Source organism: Rissa tridactyla, chromosome 1 (assembly GCF_028500815.1).
Source record: "Rissa tridactyla isolate bRisTri1 chromosome 1, bRisTri1.patW.cur.20221130, whole genome shotgun sequence".
Taxonomy (NCBI): domain Eukaryota; kingdom Metazoa; phylum Chordata; class Aves; order Charadriiformes; family Laridae; genus Rissa; species Rissa tridactyla.
In genome coordinates, this window is record NC_071466.1 from 125,966,543 (window position 1) to 125,977,088 (window position 10,546).

The 10,546-nt window shown below is 40.6% G+C and overlaps 1 protein-coding gene across 1 annotated transcript; it reads left to right on the plus strand.

Moving 5' to 3' along the window:
* Window positions 1-110: 110 nt before the first annotated feature.
* Window positions 111-10,494, plus strand: LOC128911932 (cell cycle control protein 50C-like). Its single transcript, XM_054207543.1, has 7 exons — window positions 111-460; window positions 1,293-1,403; window positions 2,709-2,810; window positions 4,197-4,287; window positions 5,981-6,118; window positions 7,139-7,348; window positions 8,447-10,494. Exons 1-7 carry the CDS (start codon window positions 248-250, stop codon window positions 8,632-8,634), a joined length of 1,053 nt encoding a protein of 350 aa, XP_054063518.1. The 5' UTR covers window positions 111-247; the 3' UTR covers window positions 8,635-10,494.
* Window positions 10,495-10,546: the final 52 nt, after the last annotated feature.

Below are 10,546 nucleotides of genomic sequence, written 5' to 3' on the forward strand. Positions count from 1 at the left end.
GCTTTTCCAGGAGCCACAAACTGGACACCCTGACCAAAGTACACAATTGTTTGATTGCTACACACTGATCATGGGGATCCAGGCACAAATATAGAAAATGAGGAAGAGAGAGATCTAGTTAATAAGTAATTCCTGGCCGTAATGCAAGTTTGAACAAACAATACAGTCTCACAACAGTAAGGACAGTGTTTCAGTTTAAACGCTCTCCAGCACAAGTATATTATTCTTTCCTCTCACCAAGAAGAAAATGAAAAACAAGACGAGTCTTTCTCCACAAGAAGGAGAGGTGCGTCCTTCCAGATGCCCGGATAACAGTGCGTTCAAACAACAGAAGCTACCAGCTTGGAAGCCCCAACTTACCATTGAGTCTGTTCTCTCCAGCTTCTTTCTCATAGGCGGGTTCTGCCTTTCTGTGGGAGTCTGCCTCATACTGTCCGCAAAGAGCGTCAGAGAAATCCAGGTTTGTTTGGGGGTAGTGTTGTTCTTAGCTATTCTATGAAGAAGAAACTGGGATGGGAGGGAGGGAAAAGACTTTGAGTTTTTGCTTCTGGTTAAAGATGATAGGAACAGCTTCATGCCCTGGATATGTGTCCAGCAGCTAGTGTTCCTGTGAAAATCCTCAGAGATAGTTGGTCACTGATAAAATCCAAGCACTGGGTGGTTAACTGGGTGGTAATATCTGAAAAATGGGTGGTAATTACTGCCACTGGCTGGTAATACCTGAAATGTCATTATTTCCTGGGTTTTTGAAGGGAAATAAACTAAGCCCTTTGACAGTGTTTGGTACTAGAAGAACACACATGTTTGCTGGGGCAAAAATCTTAAAATGCAGGCAGCCCTTATATTTAAATACCTCCTGGAGGCAAGGTTGGTTAGACTTGTGGTGAAGTTAATGGACTCCTGGTTGAAGCCAATGCTCAGTGCCACATCCTGGCTGATCAAGAGCGGTGGGCCATAATGCGTGTGGGGATTTGTCAAGCATTACTTGGTCAGCCAGACCAAGCTGCAGAAGTGTTCTTCACTCAGCGCTCCTTTGCCGAGGAGGAGATGTGAAAATTCTGCAGCAGTCATCAAAAGGCTCTAAAACAGCTTTAAACTAGGGATAAAATTCGTGAATGTTCATTGAGGCCAAGTCCTGGTTCTCTGTCTCTGTTGAATTTTTGCAATGTTTCTGGCAGTCCGGAGTCACTTAGAAGCGAAGCGCTCTGAGAAGCCCTGGAGCTAAACCAGTAACTTTTTCCTGTGTGCATGTTCTTTATTACAATATCTCTGCATGTTCACTTCTCTGACAGATTGATTATTCAGATAAATGCTCAGATTGTTCAAAACTCCGGGAAAATTCCTCTAATTGGAATAAGGAATGCCACTGTTCTGTTAATTTCATGCTAAAGGAAGATATATTGGTAAGTGTATGCGAGAAACCAGCTGAAGTTTCTTAGTACCTCCAGTCACTTATATCCCTGCGTGATAAAATACACTAATTCTGCTCTGTAGAGCTCCTGACTAAATTTTCTTTGTACTTTTTAAAAACATGAAATATTCAAAATTTTACACTTTTGCCTTTGCAATTCGTGTTGGTACGTGTTAAATGTAGTCAACGTCAGGCTATCTCTGCCCTTGGTTGGGAGATGTCCAAGGAGAAGATGGGGATGGAAATGGTGTTTGATTGTGGAGGTGGCTTCTCTCTGTATCTCTCTCTCTCTCTCTGAGTTAGTAGCAAACTCCTGCCCTTGACCCGGGCTTAGTTGTTACTGTGCTGCTAAGCTCTCAAATGAGAAGGAAATCTGAAGCTCTGACCACTTGTCCTAAGTAAACCCCTGTAGTCTTTTTTACAAGGGTTATGCGGTTAATCCCCAAGGTCCTTGGAATAATTCAAGTCTAGCAATGTCATTCTGCAGTTTCATTTGGGAAAAGTATCCTTCATTTCCTGTCCTAAACTACTGGGGTCATGTTGCTGCGACTGTTAAAATGCTTCATGTTCCGCCAAAGAGATCTTATGCTTAGTACCGCATGAATGATCCCTTAAAATCACAGTGCAATTTAAATTGTAAAGTCACTTTGGGGTTACTCAGTATTGAAGAGGCTGTGAGAATACTCTGTAATTCTTCACATTACAGTGATGTTTGAGATGATAAGTTTACTCAACAGAATAATGTTTTTTAATAGTTTAATAACCCTCTTTTTTTACTTGTATTTGCCTGCCTAGCATTCTCCTTTTAATTACAGGACTAAACTTCCCAAAGCGTTCAAATAATTGACGAGAAGCAGCCTTATTTTTCAAAAAATCTGAAGGAATTAGGAGCTAATGGGTACTTTTTGAAGTTTTTTGTGTGCGTTCTTTTATGGAAAATTAGTGTCTTGTCTTCACAAAATTATTCATAGTCATTGTAGGTTCATGACCAGCCGTGCCATCTTGAGTAAAATAATAATCGGGGTTTTTTATTTTAGGTTTCAATTGGTGATTTAAAGTATGCTTAATTTTGTGCCAAAATGCTAAAACTTTCAGCTGGGGTAAAGACTAGATTCTAGCCAGTGTCCGCTGAAGTAATTGCTTAGAGTTGTCTTCTGAAGTAATCGCTTAGGTTGTAGTTACCAACACTTAAATATGAATTGAGAACTCTCTTCCTCTCTCTTTTTTAGCAAGTAATAGGATTTCTCTTTGTCTGCATGAACTCATCTTATTGAAGGGATTTATCCTTGAATTCTAGGGTGATGTTTTTATGTACTATGGTCTGCAAAACTTCTATCAAAACCACCGTCGATATGTGATATCAAGAAGTGACGCACAATTGCTGGGTCGAAATGTAAATGTAAGTTTTCTTCTTTATATTATGAGACTGTCAGTATTTCCATCAGGTGCATCTTTGACCATATGGAGAGCTAACTAGGCGGAACTGTAAGTGTGTTAAGATGGCTCTAGGGAATAATAAGAAGGTACATATTTTCAGTGTTTGTTCTCAGCTTTTGTGATTGTTAGGACCATTATGTCTAATAAGTTAATAAGAGAGGAAGATTGAGGAGATAAATAAAAGATGTCAGTCTAATGTTGCAATTCTCAAACTTGTGCTTTGTAGAGATGCTGATTAAAAATACATTGTCTTTTTCAATTGAATTTACAGAAAGCTTTTCCTCCTAGTGTTTTCAGTCATCTTAGCCAGAAATTTTTAAAGCTCTGTGTTTATTATAGGTTTAGGGAATTAAGTTATTCTAAGTCTTTCATTTTCCCATCTGGCTTTGGAAGCAGACAAGAAGCAGGAAAAGGTTTACGGTGAAACAGATGATCATGTAGCATTCTGAAGTATGCAATTTAGAGGTCTAAAGAGGAGGCTAGACAGCATCACCTGCGTAAAGAAACTGGAGAATGCAATCATTGCATTCAGTTTTATTACTTACAAATCTAAAACATGCCTTTTTTGGCTTAAAAGTAGCACTTCTTAATATACACACAGTCCACGCACTGTCCTCTCAGTACATATGATGGTTGTGCAATAATAACCTGTTGTTTTTATAAAATGCTCTTGTAACTCTCAAGACATGTTCCCCATACATCTGCTTCTCCAGGTGTCCACTCAACTTGTTTGTTTGCATCCAGGTGCAACCGCTTTTGGCTTTTGTGCCAACCAGATACAGAGCTTTTTAGAGTTATTTGAAAATGTTTCTGTGTTTAAATCTGAAGATTTATGGTTTCTTATGAACTGGGATAGGAGAAAAGTGATAAATTTGAGATGGGCTTTTTTTTTTCATGCTGTGTCTTCATACTTCAAGACTTACACACACACAACTGCAGTAATATGGCTAACTGCATCTGCTGTCCTCCACCAGTGAAGCAGTCCAGGTCAAAATTAAAAAGAAGGAGAAATAAGATGTTCTAAGGGTAAGCCAAGGCTTCATGGGAACGTTTTAACATAGCTATGTTACAATAGCAGATCCCCAAATGAGTTTTTGTGGTCTGGAGTTTGCAAGTCCACAGCACGGAATTCAGTGAAGACCTTAAGTTTATTTACTGTGATACAGAAGGTGTTCTTCAAATACAAACCCATTCATTTGGATGCATCTCTAATGTGACCAAAAGGTACTGGAGAGTTAATTATTCAGTGGCTTTTCAGAAGAAGGAATGGGAGGAGAACATTAACACCAGCAAACCAAAACAAAACCCCCAGGTTCTGTGCCTGATTGTTCTGTGACCTTGAATGCAGATTCAGAAGAGCTACTGCGCGCCCTTCACCACCTACCGAAATGGGACGCCCATGGCTCCATGCGGTGCTATTGCCAACAGCATGTTCAATGGTAAGTAGGTACCTTCCACATCTGCTTACTAATTTCCACTTGAAACTATTCCGTTACCCAAATGCAACTGAGTCCTGATACTGCAAGATCTCTGTCTTTCTCCCACAAAAGGTTTTCTTTGGCAGTGCTACTGTGGTGAATATGGGGCTCTGTTTCCTACTGTTTAGTAACTTGCCCCTCATTTTGAAACTGAGGAAGATTTTTCATTTACTAGGTCCTTCTTCAACGTGAATATACAACAGGACTGAGGAATCAAGTCCCTGGTGAAATAAAAAATGATGATACAACAGATTTAGTGTACTTCCTTGCTAAAAAATACTTTCTTGTACAGTGATGGGAGAACAGTGGTGTGCTTAGAAGGAGGTAGCATGTTCTTCACATTGTTTTGGACCTTTGGATCTGTGTGGTTGCAGAGAACTAGGGGTTGTAAGATTTTAAAATGCTGAGGGTAAACCTCCCAGCGTCTGCCTTTGCATCAGTCCTTACTGCACAATGTGATGAAATGTTCCAGCTGCTGGTGATGTGGGGGAAAGGGGTGATGTCTGAATCCCAACTCTGGTAGGTCATCTCTGTCCCGCTGCTGTGGAAGAGGGTGCTTCCCATTCACTTTTGACAGTTCAGCTGGTTGTCTAATTGCTCTCTAACCTTGTTTGTAAAATGAGGAAGATGGCCAAGTTCCTGCCATGAGAAAGGTTTTTAGCCCAAGCTAGAAGGTAAGGGAGCAGTCAGACAAGCAGTTATGCAGGCAGAACTCAGAGAATATCAACTCCTGTTAATAAACCAGTCACAAACAGCTGGGGACATAGTGGGGTGCAGAGAATGATCACTTACTCAGAAGTGTCTGAGCCTTAAGGAGCTGTGTGAACACAGGTTTTGTAGCAGGATTTTAAAATGTTATGTTTTCATTGTTGCTCATGCAGTTGAATTGTGGTTTTCATGTTTCCTAAAAAGCAGCCTGTCCCCATCTATATCATCTAACTGTCCCTGGCCATCATCTCATTGGCTGCCTAGGTGTTTACATAGACCTATAATGTTTTTGCCTTGTGTTAAATTACTCTAACTAGGAAAATAAAATGGATAAAACCGAGTGCTTTTTGCACACTGAAACAGGATGGCACGGTTAAGCACAATTTTAACTACATGTTTTTTCATTGAAGGAAGTGTTCATGTCCAAGTTGGTAGACATGGTCTAATTAGCATAAAACCAAAGCAAATTTTCTCCAGAGGATCGCGGAATCCCTTGATGTGCTTTCACCTCTCCCCTGTTCCCTGAAAACACGTTATATATAGCAAAGCAATCAGTTTAGGACAACTGTCAAAAAAATGCTAGGGAAAGCTAACTAGGAGAGTAATTTCTGTAGCTACCTAGAAAGCTCCAAAAGTGATTTGCAAAGAAGTTAGTCACACAGGAGTTTATGGACATGAGACACTTGCATATATTTCTATGCAGGGATTCAAAGGGATTATTGGTTAGGAGTATGTTCAGTCTTTAAAACTTAAGAAGTTCTAAGACTCGGGAACCTTTATTCTTCTTGTGGAGTGTACACTGTGCTGGGTTTTTTTTGTTTTCTATTCACTTTTGAATATTCTTTTTTCTAGTCACATGCTTCAATGTGACAGTTTTTGTTAGTCATGCTGGCAATTAGAATGACTGTCTTTTACTCATACATATTACTTCCTGTATTCCCTGCAGATACTATTGATCTTTTTTACAATCTTAACTCATCTGTTATTGAAGTACCACTGCTGAAGACTGGAAACAGTTGGTGGACAGATAAAAATGTGAAATTTCGCAATCCAAAATCATACAATCTCTCTTCTGCATTTGCAGGTAAGAATGGTTCCACTGGTATTCCTTATTTTTCAATGGCTTCCCTGCCTCCCTGCTGTGTGTGAAGGTCTCACATTCTCAGATGAATTGCCTTTGGGAGAAATACCTCCCAAAGCAGGTTGGAGAAGCAACTTTAGAGGGTGACTGAGAGCAGAAGACAGATTTAGCCAAAATATCACTGTTTCTTTTTATCACTGACCATAGAAATTGGGAGAAAGTGGTTTTGGAAGACTGAAGTTAGCCCACGTCAACACACTTCTGTATAGTTTCTTGTAACGCTTAATCTGTCTGGAGGAAGCAAGGGTGCAGTCACTTTATTTTTTCATATTGAAAACATCTATGAGGAGAACTGCATGTCATGGCTTTCCTTCTTCATGCCTTTGCATGAAGGCATTCTTAGGCAGTTGTGAGACAAGTGAGGCTGCCATCCTCACTAGTTCTTTCAAACAGCTGTTTCCTAGGGCTGTTTTCCTTGTTACAGTTGATCTGTATTGAAGTGGGACTAAAAGCTCCCTCTTCTGGGTCAGGGCAATGCTGTGCTGGATGCAATACGCAAGAGTTAGTTATCTAAGTAGTTTTCATATGACAGATTCTAAATATCATAGGCTGTGCCATTAGACTGCAAAAAGGTGCCTTTCTGGTTGTACAGGAACAAATTAACGTATAGAAATAAAGGCAAGCTCCTCATTATAGCGAGCGTGTTACTTGCTGAAGAGGCAAGAATCCAGAATAAACCGTATTTTCATTTGTGCGAGTCACTTTGTTTCTCCTGTGCTTGAAGTTTCTAACGTGTAGCAACCCCTGGGTACTGTTAGGCTCTGTTCATTCATGTTTGAGGTGAGTGGAGATGCTTGGGTGAAAAGTGTTACCTAGCATATATAATTTTTCAATACTGGACAGAGTCTTCTGTCTTTTGTGTATCTCGTATTCTGTGTTTGTTGTGAGTAGGCCCAGAAATTAGTCTCCAACCACTATTTTTACTGACAGTTTGTCTTTCCTGATTTTGTTCTTTCCCATCAGGGACAGCAAGACCTCCTTACTGGCAGAAGCCAGTATATCTGTTAGACGAGGAAGATGAAAGGAACAACGGTTATGTAAATGATGACTTCATTATCTGGATGCGAGTGTCAGCCTTTGCTACATTCAGAAATCTTTACCGTCGCATCAGACGGATAAGGCAGTTTGCGGATGGTCTCCCAGCAGGCAATTACACTTTTCGTATTTCCTATAGTATCCTTTCATACTATCCAAGACTATTAGATAGTTACAGTGAGATGGAAGTGGATGAGGTTTGTATAGGAAAATGGCAAAGAAACTGAGCAACACACCCCAAACTAAATCACCATGAAAAGACCTAGTTTTGAGGTTGATGAGACACTACGAGTGCATTTTCTTTAGCCCGAGCGGATGGAGTTAAGACATGTTACTCAAATGGCAGCACGTGACTGTGGATTTGACTTCTGAGGGGGTACTTTTGTCTGGAGACAGCACATGGGAGCTTTACACAAAGGGTAACACTGAAGAGTAGGAACCTGAAGAGATGGTTGAAGATGTTGTTTTAGTTGAAATATTTAATAGTGGTCTAATCAGATGTGTAGACACCCTGACTGGGGTGCAGGAAGTGCCAGAGGTATCCCTGCCGTTGAGAGCTGCGTGGGATGCCTGTGTCAGCAGATTCCCTCTGGCGCATTTGGGCCATGTGCTGACAGAAACTTTTGTGCTGGTGAAAATGCCCTCTCACGCTGAACAGCGTGAACTTTGCTGACTAAAGCACTTGTTTTGTCAGCAGGAGTTATGTCAAGATGACTATAAATTTCTCTTCTTTCTCAGCCGATAGAGCTATGATTTTAAATGTTGTAGCACAGTTCTGTTCTGAAAGCTTCCACGTGGGGAGATGAAAAGTAAAATCATACAACATTCTGGGTATGCAACATTAGGTAGAGGTGAGCACTTCCCCTCAGTGAGAATATGTGGAGTATCACCATGATAAGCTGCCCAAAAGGCTCATTTTCATCTGATTTTTCATAGCAAATTAACACAATTGCAGTTACATAAATTAGAATCTGAAATATATAATGTAAAGAAAAGTACTTCCACGTTCTCACAGACTGTATCTAAAATAACTGGATTTTTTTACCACCAGCTGCTACTGGGTTTTTGGACCCAGAATAGTAGGGACATCACAGGTCAGTTAAAGGAATTTTTGCAGCAAATGCAGAACTGCAGACAATGCCTTGGTAAGGTTTTTGAGCATTTACTACTACTTTTTTTTTTCCTCCTGGAAATAACGCTAACTTTGTTAGTGAAACCTTAACATCCTTCTATCAGATTTCCCTGTTACCAAATTCAAGGGGAGGAAGCATGTGATTCTTTCAACCGTGGTATGGAGCGGAGGAAGTAACCCATTCCTGGGAATTGCCTACGTGGTTACTGGCACAGCAGCAACCCTGACAGGTTTTGTCATAACTGCCATCCACTTGAAGCTCAGAAAAAAGAAAACATACTTTCAGAAGTAATAAGGTTCACCGGCTTTCTGAACAAAGGCAAAGGTGTGGCGTGAACGAAGAACACACAGCACAGACCTTTCATTCTTTCCCCTGAGCTCTGGATCTGTTTCAGTAACAGGTTTGGTGAACGTAAGCAAATGGAGGGGCAGTGCTATTCCATCATCCAAAACCAAACTTGCCTGAGGCTGCATTCTTATTAATGTATGTGTGCTCCTAAGTTTGTTTCCTAGGAAACTTGTAGTGAGATGAGTTTCAAACAACAGATAGCGTAGTGGTTTAAAATTGCAATGGCAAAGAAATTGCAGGGTACTAATGTCTGGCCAGAAGTAAGGGTCCATACTCATTTTGTACTCAGCCCTTAATTCAGACAATATTTCTCTTGTCTTAAATGGAGCTTTGGATGAGTAAAAAGTGAGATCTTGAGCCAACAAAAAGCTTGAGCAGGTAGAATGTGGTGCTAAAGTCTGTTTGTGGGCCATGTGTGTGGGCTGAATGGCTTGGCTTAGGTTTTATATACCTTTTTTAGCTATCCTGAAAAAGCAATCAATTTAGCGCAGCGTATTCATAACAGTTTGATACTTGGTTTGTGATAGAGTACAGGGCACTTTTTAGGAGTTTGGAGTTTGTTTAAACCCACTTATTGGTTTTATCTAGGTACTGAGACTAACATGCAAAGCTAGAAGGCATCAAAACACTGATTTACATTTTTAAAATTATGATTTAATAGAAAGCTTAAATTAAAAACTCCTTTAATGCTGAACATTTTAGCAGAAACATCTACCTAATGTTAGGCCGCAATTGCACTCCTGCCTACCCCACCCTTCCACGCAAAAGTTCACAGACTCTTATGTGACATGAAATGTCTCTTCCCCTTTCAAGCCCCCGTTTCTGTGGTGTCTTGACTTATTGTCAATAGAAAACAAAGCATCAGAAAATCTGTCAGCTTCATTTGCAGAAAGTAAACGCTGCAGCGCGTGAATAGGCTTATCAGTTTTCATGTTTCATGTTCAAAATTTTACACACTTAGGAGTTATTTCAAGTTTCACAACATGTAGGAGCAGCACTGAAGAATTTAGGTCAAGTATACAATGGTACGTCTGAATTTTTTTGAATAATTTTCCTGTTGCAAAAGTGGAAATGGAATAAAACACTAATTCCTTTCATAAGTATTCTGTGTGCCTTACCTCCCCCTCCCTTAAAAAAAAAAAACCTCCACACTAAAACAAGAAAAAAATCACGGACCTAGGGCAAGAGAAGGGACTGTGGTACAGGGAGGCTGCGTGCCACTGTCAAGGGCACCCACGTCTGCTTTCTAAAGTGTCTCACGCACTTAGGAGCTTGTGACCTTTGAGAGAAGGCCTCTGCTGAATCTGTTCACAGCCACAGAAGGTACTGTGTCCTTTAATCTCTGCTTCGTAATCGTGCCATGAGCAGCAGAAGGAGTGCTGCTCGAGTTCACAGCCCGGCCTGTTAGTTACCATCTCTCTCCGTTGCTGGTTTACGCTGACCTGCTGGGATAAGGTGCCTGTCCCCGTCTGCTTTTCCTGGTCGGAACCAGTCACCTCCATCAGAAAGCCGTAGAAACAGGGTTCCAGTATTTCAAACCCTTGCATCTAAATCCATCAGGAGCTGTGGGAGAACCCTGCCCCTTATTGGGCTGGACAAGACAGAGCATGAAGCAGTACATTTAGCAATGCTTAAGCTCATTAGTCTAAATCACTTTTAACAATGAGACATGCTCCTAAACCTTTTAAGTCCTTTTGAAAATGTAATCCCATGGAGCCCTCTGGAAAGCCCTGGTGGGAGTTGCTGCCAAAGCTGAACTTAGGATTCCTGGCTCCAAACAGACCACATTTGCCTCTTTCTTTTTCTCTCTCTTTTCTTTTTTTTTTTTTTTTTAATAAATCCTCCAAGAAACTGG

Bases quoted from the DNA above. Each gene is read 5' to 3' on its own strand.
- LOC128911932 (XM_054207543.1), top strand. From the start codon at position 248: ATGAAAAACAAGACGAGTCTTTCTCCACAAGAAGGAGAGGTGCGTCCT. The intron at 461-1,292 runs GTTTGTTTGGGG...CTTCTCTGACAG, and splicing joins AGAGCGTCAGAGAAATCCAG to ATTGATTATTCAGATAAATG. The intron at 7,349-8,446 runs GTATCCTTTCAT...TCCTTCTATCAG, and splicing joins CACTTTTCGTATTTCCTATA to ATTTCCCTGTTACCAAATTC.